At 59.1% G+C, this 14,307-nt stretch overlaps 1 protein-coding gene across 6 annotated transcripts in view; it reads left to right on the top strand.

Annotated features, from left to right (window-relative positions):
- Positions 1–11,383, top strand: part of CCDC57 (coiled-coil domain containing 57) — a 101,928-nt gene extending 90,545 nt beyond the window's left edge. For 4 of the 6 annotated variants that reach the window (XM_040456711.1, XM_040456714.1, XM_040456710.1 and 1 more), the window contains one exon: positions 11,003–11,383. In XM_040456711.1, the coding sequence (XP_040312645.1) occupies positions 11,003–11,202 (200 nt within the window). In that variant the 3' untranslated portion in view covers positions 11,203–11,383. Of the gene's footprint in view, positions 1–5,034; positions 5,152–5,259; positions 6,221–11,002 lie in introns of all 6 variants that reach the window. The other 2 variants (XR_005785022.1, XR_005785021.1) reach the window with 2 other exon arrangements.
- The last annotated feature ends 2,924 nt before the right edge of the window (positions 11,384–14,307 follow it).

The following is a 14,307-nucleotide window of genomic DNA, read 5'->3' as shown; positions in this document are numbered from 1 at the left end:
TGGAAGAACTACACATGCCCACGGGGGGGAAATGAACCCCGACCCTTCCCTTATACCAAATACAGAAATGAAGCCTGCGGGGCTCATTCGGTTGAGCGTCCAACTCTTGATCTCAGCTCAGGTCTTGACTCGGGGTCCTGTGAGTTCAAGTCCCACGTTGGGCTCCGCCCTGGGCGTGAAGCCTGCTTAAAAAACAAAACAAAACAAAAAAAAAACACCAAAGTCTATTATAAGCCTAAACATAATAGCTAAAACTATAAAACACTTAAAAAAAAAAAAGCACAGTAGAGAATCTTTGTGACTTTGGATAGGCAGAGAGAGATCCCTTGGGGTACAAAAAGTCTGAACCATAAATGAAAACACTGATAGGTGGGACTCCCATCAACAGTGCAGAGTTCCGCTTGTCCAGTGGCGCCTTGCGGACGGCGGGAAAACAAGGTTCAGGCTGGGAGAGATGCCGTGTGCGTCAAGGACGTGTATCCAGAACATACAAAGTCGATAAGAAACAAATACAATAAAATACAGCGAAACTCCTTGAAAAGACAATTTTTGAAAGATTTTTTTGTATTTTTGGTTTTTGGAGGGTTTTTATTGAAATTTTAATTAACATACAGTGCAGTATTGGTTTCAGGAATAGAATTCAGTGATTCGTCACAAAAGAAGATAATTAGGTGGCCAATAAGCCCACAAAAGATGCTTCACATTATTGGTTATCAGGGAAATGCACATTGAAACCACAATGATGTGCCCCTACACGTTGGCTCGGTGACCACAAGAATTTCAAGGCCTGACAATATCAAGTGGTAGAGGGATGTGGAGCAGTGGGAACCCAAACACACACTGTGGCAGCACCCAATATGGTGCCACTACTCTGGTAAGCAGTTTGCCAGCTTCTTAAAAAGTTACACGTACGCTCACTGCACGACGCAGCCGCTCCGTTCTGAGGTAACCGTGCAGAAGAAATAGAAATATCCAAGCTCCGGGACACCTGGGTGGCTCGGTCGGTCGAGCATCTGACTCTTGATTTTGGCTCGGGTCATGATCTCACGGTTCGTGGGTTCGAGCCCCACATCGGGCTCTGCGCTGACAATGTGGAGCCTGCTTGGGATTCTCTCTCCCTCTCTCTCTGCCCCTCCCCTGCCCACGCTCTGTCTCTCAAATAGAAAAAAAAAAAAAGAACTATCCATGCACCCGGAGACTTTAGCATCAGTGTTCACAACACCTTCATTCATGACCTGCCCACATAGGGGGCGACACAAGTACCCACCCCCAGATGGATGGGATACCCAAGGGTGCCGCCGTGTAATGGAACGCTGCTCCCCAAGTAAAAGAGCTAGCATACCCAAGACAGCATGAATGAATCCCAAGAAACATTTCTTTGGTCTCCGGAAGAACCAGACTTTAAAAAGCACCTAGTGTATTCTAGAAGGCCGGTCTGACCAGTAGCGACAAAAGGCCGGTCAGTGCTCGGTTGGGGCTGCAGGGTGATGAAAACGTTCCGTACATAAACGCCGTTGAAATGTACACTTAAAAATGGGCGCATCAAAAAAATTTTTTAGAGCTTGAGTCTGGGAGACGGGCAGAGAAGGAGACAGAGACAGACCCAAGCAAGCTCCACGCTCCACACAGGGTGTGACATGGGGCTCAATCCCGTGACCCTGGGATTAAGACCTGAGCCGAAATCAAGAGTCAGATGCTCAACTGACCGAAGCACCCAGGTGCCCCAAATGGGCGCATTTTGTTGCCTGTAAGTTGTAACTCGGTAGGAACTTTTTAATTGTTTTCTTTAATCTTTACTTTTGAGAGAGAACATGTGTGTGCGTGTGCAAGTGGGGGAGGGGCAGAGAGAGGGGGACAGACCTCCCAAGCAGGCTCTGCTGGGACAGCAGCGAGCCCGATGTGGGGCTCGAACTCACAGATTGTGACCTGAGCCGAAGTCAGACATTCAGCCGACTGAGCCAGGCGCCCCGAAACTGTTTTTCAAATAAGGAGCAGCTGCGGTCAGCGTCACCCACACATCAGGGAGCAGCTGTGGTCCAGTGAAGTTTCCCGGCGAACGTCGCCGTTCAGTGTCTCCTGCCCCACGGCCACGCATTTGTTCTCCGTTCCTAGCATAGGGCAGCCAAGCGCGTCACAGCAGAACGGGCTCCCCCACGGTGACACCACCATCCGCTGGTTGCGGAACCCTTATCAATTTATCCGGCTCTCCTAATTACTCTGCACGATGGAAGCTAGGAGCTCCCCGGGGAAGGCCATTACCGCAGGCAGGACCCTCCCAGCGGCCCGGGCTGCTCAGGCCTCAGGAGTCCCTGGGCCGCCGCGAGGGTGAAGGAGCCTTGAGCTCCTACCCTCGTCCCGGCCCGAACTGCCGACACCTCAGGCCTGCACACGAGATCTGGTTTGAAGAAATACCTCGACTTAAAAAAAAAAAACATTAAGCCCAATTTATAGAACAAACCCGCTTTCGCTTTCTCTCTGTGGTTTTTTTATTGAAGTCTAATTGGCAAACGATCTCCTATTAGTTTCGGGTGTAACATCGGTTTTCTGGGCTCGTAAGCGGTTTATTCCATTTCTGGAGAACACTGCACAGTTAGGTCACACCCCTGTCCCCTTGCTAAGGAAAGGCCACCGGGAACCAGCAGCCCCTCCAGCCACAGATGTGATAAGGGACCTGGCTGCGTTCCAGGGAGAGCTCACTTACGAAACCGGAGGCAGTCTTGTTTGGAGTTTCGTTGCCTTTCCGGATACTACACTCACAAGGTGGGTGCGGCTCTCCGGAGAGGTTCCCGCACCCACACGGCGGTCATCTCTGCCACTCGTGAACCTGAAGGTGGTGAGGCCGGGTTCGCCACTAAATGTGACTGCTGCACTTTTAAAATGCAGCCTTTGTCAAACTAAAATTGTCCCTTATACTCCTGATTCACTAAGTGTTTTCATCACAAATAGGTGTTAAGCCTGATCAGGTTTGTTTTTTTTTTGGCGTTGATCCTGGTAAACATTTTCTTTTTCACTTATTAGTGTGGCAAAATATGGTGGTAGATTTTCTGAAAATAAGCCAGCCTTGCGTTACTGAGGTAGACTTTACTTGATAACGGTGTTATGTTTTAATACTTGGTTGATTTGATTTGATAATGTTTATATATAGTTTTTGTAGCTATGTTTACACGTTAAATCGGCCTGTAAGTGTCTCTTGCGTTGTCTTTGTATGGTTTGGGAATAAAACTGGCCAGGCATCTCGCACTCTTTTTTACTTTTCTGAATAATTTGAATAAGATGGAAACATACTGTCCCTTGAAAATCTGGTTTCTGTGAAAATTCAGTAGAACCCCCTGTGAAGCCATCTGAGCCTGGGGCCTTTGGGAAGAATTACCCAACAGTTCAATTTCCTTAATAGTGACTGGATATTTCAAATGCTGTCTTTTGGTTGTGATTTTGGAGTTTTCTGTTGTTTCCAGGTTTTATCAGTGTATTAGTGGGTAGCTGTTGTTAACACTCACTTGTGCCCAGTTATCCCCTGCTGTGTTTATTTGCTCCCCCTTGTTTGGATCAGACTTGGCAGAAGTTCTCGTCACCACAGGCAACAGTTTGGGCTCCGTTGATGTTCTGTATGCGGTTTTCCTCGGGGCTTCTGTTTTACTGAAGTCCGCCTCCAACTTCACGATTTTACGTCTTGTTTCCCTCGGTTTGTTGTGTTGCTTTCTCTCTGGCTTCTTCTGCTGGAGGTGTAGCTCCCCTCCTTGTGGGTGAGCTGCTGTGGTCCCCAAGAAGTGGGTCTCAGCTGTGTCCTGCAAATTCTGGGACTCAGTTCTGAATAGCTCTTCATTCATTTTATGGATTCCTTTCCAACGCAAGGATGAATCCATAATGTGGTGTCAGTTTCACATCTGAAGGGACCCTGGAGGGTTTGGTATTGGTGTCTAATTTTATTGCATTATGTCTGGAAGGAATTGAGACTTGCTCTATGGCAAGTCTGATATGTGGTCCGATTCTGCCTATGGTCCATTAGCTGAAGAAGAAATTCTATTCTCTGCCTACCAGTTTAGATGTCTGTGTGTCTGATAACCCAGGCAAATCAATTCGATTAAGTCTTTGCCACCTCTGCGTGGGTTTGTCTGTCTGTGAGCGGTAGGGACAAGTTACAGTCTCCATGTGCCTGTGCTGAATTATCTGTTTTTCCCTTGTAGCTCTGTCAGTTGTTTCGGAAGCCAGACCTGTGCCAGTACAGAGGCCTTATTCCCCGGTGATGACACTTGTTGTATCGTGTTTTATTTTTTTAGTTTTAAATTTTATGTGTCTTTTTTTTTTTTTTTAACATTTATTTACTTTTGAGACAGAGAGAGACAGAGCATGAACAAGGGAGGGTGAGAGAGAGAGGGAGACACAGACTCTGAAACAGGCTCCAGGCTCTGAGCCGTCAGCCCAGAGCCCGACGCGGGGCTCGAACTCACGGACCGCGAGATCGTGACCTGAGCCGAAGTCGGATGCTTAACTGACTGAGCCCCCCAGGCGCCCCTTGTGTGTCTTATTTTAAATGGGTCCTCCACACGACATCTCATGGGACCTTGGGTTTTTTTTTTAATTAGTCTGAGAGTTTTTTATCTTCCTCAGCAAGTTTAACTTATTTGTATTTATTAAATTCTTACCTCTGGGATTTAATTTTTCTGCTCTACTTTCTTTGTTTCCTTCTTCCACATTCCTGTTTTTCACGGGAAAAGTCCAGCTGGCTTCTGCTGTGTTACAGGTTTCGTGTTCTGACTTTGTCTTAGCGTCACTGATTCCCAACCACGTTCGTGCAGCCCTGCCGGGTTCCGAGACTCCCCCCCCCGCCCCCGGCTGGAACCCTCACGTTGGGTCGCTGGTGTCGTGCTCAGGGTTCTGATTTCCCTGTTGCTCAGGCCCGTTGTAGCTTCTTCTGGATCTGTTTCTCTCCTTATGTCAGCACTTCTCCCGAGAGGGTTTTCAGTGTAGATCCTTCTATAAAACCGGGTTTGTTTCCCCCGTGCTTAACAAACCCTCGTGTCTGAGTCCCTGCAGGTGTTTAGAGGTTCGTGTCTGAGAACTCGGCACAAGGACGCGGAGGCCTCGTGTAAGTTCTGCCTCCTCCAGAGTCCTCCGCTGTCACGCTCCAGGAGGACACCCTCCGGCCCTGCGGTGGGTGCAGGAACAGCGTGACTGTGACTGGGAGGGAGGGGCTTGTTCCTGTGCCTCGGGAAGGACAGTGACAGGTATTTCCGGGGCGTCTTCAGCTCCTGTGACCAGGTTTCCGGCGCATGGCGGCTCCACCACACGTGCTCTCTGCACCACCGCACGCGCTCCTCACCTGTATTTCAGTTTGCCGGAGTCACCGCAGTCCCGACGACGCAGCGTCACACACGGGCACGTGGGATGCCTTTGTTTCAGGCCGTTGATGGAACCGCTACGGATGTGCGGCTTTTGTAGCTCACTCTGTGGCCCGGTCCCCGTGGGGATGAGGGAACCCTGTGGACGAGCGGGAAGCCCAGCTGTCCGCAGAAGGGGGCACAGCTCGGGGGTTCACACCCCACCAGGCGCTGTCCTGTCTGCGGCATTTACGGTTCACTGACCCGGGAGCTAACGCAGGCCAGCAGCCTTGGCCATTTGCCCGCAACGTGCTGGACAGAGGAGCTAACCTGGCCGAGAGGCTAACCTCTGGCCACTGACTCACAGGATGGTAGTGGCTCACTGCTCTGGTTTATGTGCCCCTAAAGCAGCATGCACAGAAGCCGGGGAGGTTGGGAACAGGTCCCCGATCACTACGGGAGGCAGACAGGGCCTTTCCTAGGAAGGCTATTGCATTTTCTGATACGAACTTTCACCTCTGAGAGCCAGAGTGATACTGCCTGGGCGTCCACATGGTGACCCCAGGCCCTGGAGCCAGCCCCCCTTTTCTGTAGAAGAGCCTGTTCTGGAAACGTCCGCTGGAGAGCACCCAGAAGCACGGCAGGCCGCTGAGGCCGGAACGTGGTTCCACCGGCCCCTCCCAGAGTGGTTGTGCAGGGGCCGACCCTCTACCTTCCGGCCCAGGGGGTAGGCGCTGTGCCGGGACTGATGGGAGCAGGTGCTGTCCGGGAGCACAGAGTCCGGAGCCCGGGACACCTAACCTCCACCCAGATCCTGGGCTGGGCACCCCCGGCTGGGCCAGATCACCGGTCCCTGCAGCCCTGCCGTCTGCTGGCCTCCTGTGTCACAGACCAGCCCACAGGTAGCTGGCTGGAAGCTGAGCCGAGCTCGGGGCCCCGGGCTTCGTGGGCAGAGGGCCGCCCTGCCATCTGGCTTCTCCTAGGCTCACGTCTCAGGTCAGAGATGGCGGGGTGCGGCCCGAGGGTGGGGGAGGAAGCACACATACATCAGATTTGCTTTCATTTACCAAGCACCAGCACCGCGGCGGAGGCCATGAGCCCGGTCCTGCCTCCCCAGTGAGGCTGGGGCCGCTCTTCCGTGAGGAGCCAGGCAAATGGGAACTGCCCAGACTTGGGACTGACTGCCCCAAGTTCAACTCGTGATACAGCAGTCTCCAGTTAGTTTGTCTCGGCTGCTTCCTCCAGGCAGCCTCCAGTGCAGGCCGCGCTCCTCACCTGGGGGGTGGGCGCCACCCGCTGTCCCTTTGCGTTGGTCGGTGGTGGCGGGCAGGCCGGTGGCGGGCAGCCCTCCACACAGCCCCTGTGGAGGATGAGGCAGGCGTGTGCACAAAAAGCTTCGCTCAGAGCCCCGTCTGGCTGCGCGTCGGGACTCGGCACACGTGACGCTTGTGCTCACGTGCTCAACCCTGCCAAAGGGAAAGGCCCCTGGGAGCCACCTCCGGCCGCCCTGCTGCCCACCGCAGCTGAAATCCAACAGGGAGCAGCGGAGGAGGCCCGCCGGCCACCTGATGGAGCTGTTCCTGCTCTTGGCGGCTCTGTCCCTTTGCCCCTCCCCCTGGGCTACCCGAAAGCAGCCGTGGGGTCCCGAAGGCCATCATCAGACGTCCCGAGAGCAACCTGAGGGCCTGGTCCGGTGTGGGGAGGCCTGTGGCCACAGTGGCTCACAGCGCCTTGAGCACGATGGCAGCTTGTGTGCCCATGGCCGAGGGGCCGTCCTCCCAAGGGGCCTCATTTTCGTGGAAAAGGACAGTGTTGCCTCAGCCGCTCACAGCTGCTCCCCTGCCAAGAGGGGCGGAGGGCAGCTCACTGCCACGGGCAGGGCGGGGGGGGGGGGGGGCATGAGGACCAGCAGCCTCTAACGTGTGAGGGTCCCCGGCCACCTGGAGCAGTGAGAGGGAGAGAGGGAGAGGGACAGGGAGAGTGAGCGACAGAGGGTGAGCCTGCCTGGCTGACGGGAGAGGCCCTGCCATGGTCCCCGTGGACAGTGTGCGAATCTTACCTTGTGTACCTAGTGTTTAGGCTTAGATCTGTGGGAAGGAGGCAGATCAGAACCCGCCCCGTCCCATCTGGTCGCCCCTGGCCTTCCGCCATCCCCACCCAGCTCCTCACAGGCCTGCTGTCCGAACGCAGCCCCGGGTCCTGGGTGAGGGCAGAGACCAGCTCGGCCCCGGTGTCCGGAAGCCGGTTCAGCCTTTGCACACCTCCAGCGTGCTCTCTGTGCCTTCTTTCCCTTCTGGGGCCCACAGGCTTCTTTCTGCTGTCGCCTCTGCCTTCCAGGTTGGGGGCAAGCCAGGCTTCATTTCCTGGCCACCGCTCTCTGCTCCCTTCCTGATCTCCAGTTCTCGCTGCCCTGGCCCTGCCCCCCCACCCCTGCACCCACACACCTGCCACCCACCCGCCCCACCTCAGGCCTCTCTCAGCACCTCTTTCCTGTACAGCTGAGCTTCAGGCCCTGGAGAGGGCACAGAGTCCACGTGGAAGGCAGGGACTGCTCTCCAGGTCCTGCCTGCCCACCTTGGACGAGGCGGCCCTGGACGAGGCCAGAACTGGCCTCTCTTCAAGGCCTGTACTCATGGAGCATTTCCCCTAAATTCCCTTCCGTAGGGCCCCAGTGTGCTCCCAGGCCCAGGACGGGAGCCACACTGGGCCACACTGAGAGGCCCCAGTAGACAGGCCTGGGTAAGCTCAGAACCGGGGGCAGGGGGAGCCCTGAAAATATTAGGAAGGAGCGATTAGGGGTTGGTGCTGGGGGTTAACCTCAGGAAGGAAGGAGACAGCACAGAGATGCTGGTATGTTTCACAAGGAGGTTGGCCTGTGATCAGTGCCCCCAGCCCAAGGCCAGGAGCAGCTCGAGGAAGGATCTGGGGTCTCCTGTTCACCCCCCTCCACCTGCTGAGTCCAGGAGTGTGTGCCCGGAGCCTCTGCACCAAGGGCGGACAGCAGTTCCTGCAGGGTCACTCAGGTCAGGCCCAGGGCCCTGGGAAGAAGCTTGCAGCTTCCAGACACACGGGGTCGGGAAGCCAGGCTACTCCACATCCGCTGTTTGCTAGAGGCTTGGGTTCCATCCCAACATGCCGGGAAGCCTTGGAAGGTTTTGGGGAGTAGGACATAATCTAATTCACAACCACTAATCAAAAAGGGGGTTGGGGATGAGGGGCAAGGAGACCGAGAAGGGCTGAACCCAGGGGCGCGAGGGCTTCCACGGAAGCAGGTGCGAGGTTTCTGTGGGAGCAGCGTCCGTCAGCGTGTCAGGTGACACGCGGGGGCGGGGAGGGGACGCTGAAGGCCCAGAGGGACCAGCCGAGGCTGCAGCCAGCCAGAGACCTTGTCCCTTGTGTCCAAGACTACGGCTGGGACTTGAGGCCTGCAGCACCCCCAGCCCCAGGGGAGGCTCTGGAGAGCGAGGACAGCCCTGGGCCCGGCCCTTCCGGCAGTCTTCCGAGGCCCAGGTGGCATGTGCTCAGGGCAGCTCGCCCCCCTCCCCGCCCCCAGGCAGCATCCCCAGGTCAGAAGGGGGCTGAGCAGTGGCCCTGAGCACCCAGGGAGCTGGGACCAGCGCCACCCGTGTACATAGGGTCCCGGGAGCCTCCGAGATGGGGACCGGTTCACAGCTGGAGGCCTCGGGCAGCTCGCTGAGCCTTCCCGGGGGTGGGAGCTGGGCCAGCTGCACACAGGAGGCCAGTCCTGTGCTCAGACGCTGAAGCCTGATGAGGACCAGAGAGCAGAGAGAGAAATCCCAGGCCGGGCTCTGCAGAGTGGCTCAGGCAGGGATCAAAAGGGCAGCGTGGAGGAGGCCGAGTTTCCACAAAGCAGCCAAAGGCCTGCTCGAGGGCACACCTCAGGTTAAGCAGGGAAGACACACATCATGGTCATGGGGTGTGTGCTGGGGATGAACGGGCCTGACCTGTCCGGCTTCATGCCTGAGCCCGGACTGCTCTTGCCCGGGGGGAATCTGCCGCCTCCTCAGGGAGGGCTCTGTGGGCAGTCTTCTTGGCCTTTCTCCCCAAGGCCGCACATGGTGCCAACACTGTTGCGGGGGGGGGGGGGAGAGCCCCCCAGGGTTGTGACCCTGTCCCTCCCACTAACTGCTGCCTTCCAGAAGGAAACCAAGCGGATCACGGGACGGAGAGGGGGCAGGGTAGCAGGATGGGGCTGCCTGGAAGTCCGAGCCTGCGGGTTTGCTTGTAGGATGCAGGCCGGGAGAGCATGTGCACAGGAGGAACGGGTCTGGAGTTGGACAACCGAAGACACAGGCCCTTCCTTCATGAGGGAGAAGCAGCCATGGCCTTGGGAAGCAGAGAGGGGCACGGGAGCGTCCAGGGACCAAGCGCACCACCGCCCCACCCCAGGACCCCGGTGATCGCAGGCCAGGCGCTAGGAGAGCAGGGCCTGGCCCCAGGATTCGGTCCCAGGGCGTAGGAGGGAGACCTAAGGGTGTGTGACCCTGGGGAGGCTTCAGGGAAAGGAGCCAGGTGGCTGGAGAGGACAGAAGGGGCTCCGGGTGAGGGCCAGGGGCCCGAACTGCAGCTCATAGCACTCGGGACACGATCGGGAAGTGCAGTGGACATCACCGGCTGCAGGCCAGCCCTCTTCTGTCCCATCCGCCCGTCCTCAGGTCTCACCCAGGTGGGTCCCCACCGTCCAGCATTCCCCGCTCATGCTGTGTGCAGTCCTGTGCTGGCCGGGCCCAGGGTGACGGGCTCAGCCACCCTGGGCAGATGGCACGCGTGTCCCCCATGTGTCTCACGCGTGAGATGCTGCTGCCAGACCCCGCCTTTCCCCATCTGTACACTCTGGGGTGGTGGTCCCGTCCAGCGTGGACCCTTCTGGGGCTCTGGAGGTCCTGGCCCTCCCTGCTGGGCCAGCTCACGAGAGGGAGCCACTCTAGCTTGTCTCTTATAGTTATAAGGCTTCTTAATAACAACTTTTTTTTTTTTTTTTTTTTGCGCAAAAGAAATACATCTGTAGTCCTAAAAGCTTGGCAGATAAGAAAAGCCTGAAAGACAAAAGTCTCCTACCCCGCCCTAGTGCAGATGCGCTGTTGTGGGTGCTTTGGAAGGGTGGCCCCGGAGTGTCAGCCCATGCCTGTGATGCGTGGTCCGGCTCCCAGGTCCTTGGCCTGTGCCTGGCCGTGTGTGTTGGGGCTGCTGGGTGGCTGGAGGTGCCTGGCAAGCATGGCCAGCACGCAGAGGGCAGCTGGCAGCTGGGGAAGTGCCTGAGACCGGCCACGAGTCAACCATTAACCTCGGCACCACCACCCCCCCCCCCCCCGGGACCCATTACAAAACGGTCACGGCAGGGGATGACGTTTTCAGGGCCAAATGTCCAGAGTGCCCAGTGGAGGGGCAGGCCCGGGCCCTGCGGTGCAGCTGGAGAGCACGTGCCCACAGAGACCTCGTGTCCCAGGACCCCAGGGCACAGTTGCTGCCGTTGAACGGCTTCCCTGGAAGGACCTCTGGGCTGACGGGCTGGGGTGACAGTGCCCAGTGTGGGGGTGTGGGTCCCACCGGCAAGAAACACAGCGGCTCGTACTCGGGGAGCCCAGCTTCCTGGGCACCCGGCTGCCTGCCCCTTCCTGCCCCTTGTGGTGTGACGTGCTTTTCTCTTGCTGTTCTTCCGGTAGAGCTCACAGCACCTCCAGCAGCCGACAGCCTCAAAGACCCTGAAGGGAGCCCCGTGGGCGCACAGGCTGCCCTTGCCATCGAAGGGGTGAAGGCAGAAGCCCAGGCCAAGGCCAGGCCCAGAACTGCCAGGGCTCACCCTGCAAAAACTAAATGCTGCCAGAGGCCCCCCAAGATCCGTAACTACAACTCAAAGGACTGAGCTCCCCTGTCGGAGCTTGGGGCCCCGAGCTTCGATCGCGCGGCAGGGGTGCGTGTGCGCAAGCACCCATGTGTGCACGAGCGCGGGGTGCAAGCAGAGGGCTTCGGAGCAGGTGCCCCAGAGCCACCGAGGTGCCCCACTGACCAGCCTGGAGCCATTAAAGCCCATGCCTCCCGTGCTCTCTCTGGGCCCTGGAGCCGTCTGCTTGTCCCCCTTGGGAAAGGGCATCAGCGCGTGAGTGCCACGTGAGAGGAGTCCAGGCCGGCCTCCACGGCGGGGGCGTGGGGGGCGGTCACAGGCACCACGGCCCCCCCAGAACCCGCTGAGGGTGGTGGGGGACACGGGGAGCAGAATGCCCGCACACGGAGTGCTGTGCGTGTGAGGGGCCCTCCCGGGAGAAGCGAAAGCTGGGGGTCAGGGTGCGCCCCTGTGGCCAGTCCGGGTCCCCGAGCTCTGGCCTGCGTGCCGGGGCGCTCACATCAGGGAGCTGCCGTGGTGGACGTGGCCCTTCCGGTCCTCAGCCGGCCCCGTGAGGCCAACACGGCGGCGGGTCACTCCGGCGCCTCCCACGTCCACCCCGCAGTGAGGCATTCCTGACGCCCACATGCCTGGAGCCGGGCGCCCGATCCCCTGGGCTCCAAGCACCGCAAGACCACGGCCTCACCTCGGTGCCCGAGAAACGCCCCACGTCGTAAGCGCGCACCCCTCACACCCGCGGGCGCATTCTGCAGTGAACTCAGCAGTTGGGACCACGGTCCCTGGTCTTGGGGGTCAGCGTGGGGGAGGCCAGGGCATGTGCTGCCCCCTTCATCCAGAGCCCTCGGCCTTTTTGTCCCCTGGCGTCCACACCTGGTTGGCACAGCCAGAGCACTCCTTGCCTGCAGCCGTGCTCAGAAACGGAGACAGCCTGTCCCCAACCCCGGGCAGAGCGTGGTTGTGCCCTCAGGTGGCCTGGGCGCTCTGCACTGAGGCTTTCCCTTTTGGGGCTGCCGGCTGTCACTGAACCGGGAGGACAGGAGAGGGCTGCCGGGTGACCTGTATGCATCACGTGGCCTTTGTGGCTCCAGTTTGCCCTCAAGTAAAATGTGAACGGCATCATCTGCCTGCCTGGCTCACAGGTGTGGGGGGTGTGCAGACGCACGTCACAAGGTGAGGCCGCGAACGGTGGTGGTGGTGTTTGTCCGACACAGCTGCCTGGTGCAAGACCGAGGGGTCACAGGCCAGGTCCCAGTGGCTTGAAATGGCCCCTGCCCCATCTTGTGCCTCTGTAACGTGCTTCATTGAGCTCCATGTGAACACACGGGCATGGGGGGGTCACCCTTACTGCAGGCTTGTCCTAGGGGGCCACACTTCCAGAAGCCTGACCAGGCAATGGAGGGTCATTCCCAACATGCCAGGAAGCAGCAGCAGCCGGGAGGCGGCCCTGCCCAGGGGTGGCAGGAGTCCCGGTGCTCTGCTGTTTGTAGAAGTGGGGCACGGCCGTGTGACTTCCTTATGCTGAAAAACTGGGTAGAGATGTCCTGTCACTTCCCATGGAGACACCTTAGAGCCCGTGAGCAAGTCCCTGAGCCGTCTCTGTGGTGCAGACCCAGGCCCTCCCTCCCAGGCTGTGTCACCCTGGAAACAGCCCCCATCACCTGGGCCCCTGGCAGGCAGCAGTGACTAGCAGGAAGTGAGCCTGGGATACTTTAAGTCACCAAAAGTCCCGAGTATTGTGCAGCACGGTCCAGCCGGTCCTGACCCGGGGTGCAGGATATCTGAAAAATTATTAAATCGGAAGAGAAAAAAAAAAAAAACCCATGGGAAGGTTGTTCAGGACATTAATTCAACTGTTGGCCTTAGGGCCCTCCCCACCCCTTTTCCTGGTGGGAAGCCTCCAGGGACAGGATGCCACCCGAGAGACTGGAGCATCCCGACACCCAGCTGCCAATGGGACCTAACGGGGCTGGTGAGCGCTGTGGGGCATGCAGGGGCACGTGGCCAAGTGAAGCTGTGTGGTCGGGACTCACGGTGCCAATCCCGTTCGGTGCTGTCCCTGAGCGTCCCTAGCCAGTGTCCTGCTCCACACAGCTCCTGGGCTCCTGAAAGCCAGGCGGAAGGGGTCGCCATGGAGCCCAGGGAGCAGCGTTTGATTTCAAGACAATGAGGTGGCTTCCAAGAAGCAGCGGGGCTCTGGCCATGCAAGGGACCGCTAGGGGCTCTTCTGGCCTCACAAAGAGCCCTCGTGGGGGCCCATCAGGTGGCCCGGCCCTGCAGGGCAGGGTCGCCAGGGCTGGATGGCGGTCGTCCTGGACTCTCAGGTGACCCCTAGACGGGCCGCCTGTTTCTTTTTGGTCTGGAAGTCTAGGTCTTTTTGCAAGTTCGGTAACCACGTGAGCAGGGAAAATGCGCCCAGACGCAGGGTTTGAGACTCCGCCGGTTGTGTGCGCGCCCGTGGGGGCGAGTGGCCACGTGCGCGCGCAAGTACCTCTGCCCGTTGGGGGGGGGGGCCTTTGTTCGCACCGCGCCAATTGGTGTCCGTGCCACGCCCCACCCCGCGGGCTCCGGGAGCCAGAGGGGCGCGCGCGCGCGCCGGCCCGCGAGGTTGGGGAGGCCTGGCCACGCCGCGCTGCGGTGACCGGCAGTGACCCCGCCCGGGGCGCCCTCGGCAGGGGTCAACGACCGCCGCGCCGCCCGGCCCATCACCCTATCGCTTAGCAACGCCCACTCGTGCGCAGCCATTGGGCCGGCGCGCACGCCCCCGGCCCCCGATTGGCCGCGGCGACGAGAGGGTCCCGCCTCCCGCCCCCCCACCCCCCACCCCCATCCCCCGGCCCGGTTCCGCGCGGCCAGATCCGGGGCCCGTCCGTCCTTCCGTCCTCTCGGGGGTCCGGCCGGCCCCGAACGTGCCCCCACGATGACCCCCACAGTGGCCCAAGCACATCCCCGCCCAACTTCACCCGCGCGGCGCGCACACGTGGCCCCCGCGGCCCGAGGCCGGGAGGGGGCGGGGGCCTGCTGCGGGCTCAGTCCCCTGCGCTTGCGCGTGCGCCGCCGGCGGTTCCGCGCCACGGGCCTGGGGGGCGGGGCACGGAAGCCGGGGGCGGGGGTGATGCGGCGCCCCCC

Source organism: Herpailurus yagouaroundi, unplaced genomic scaffold (genome assembly GCF_014898765.1).
Source record: "Herpailurus yagouaroundi ecotype Mexico unplaced genomic scaffold, PumYag 217, whole genome shotgun sequence".
NCBI lineage: Eukaryota > Metazoa > Chordata > Mammalia > Carnivora > Felidae > Herpailurus > Herpailurus yagouaroundi.
The sequence above is the reverse complement of the archived record's forward strand: the minus strand, read 5'-3'. Positions and strand labels throughout refer to the sequence as shown.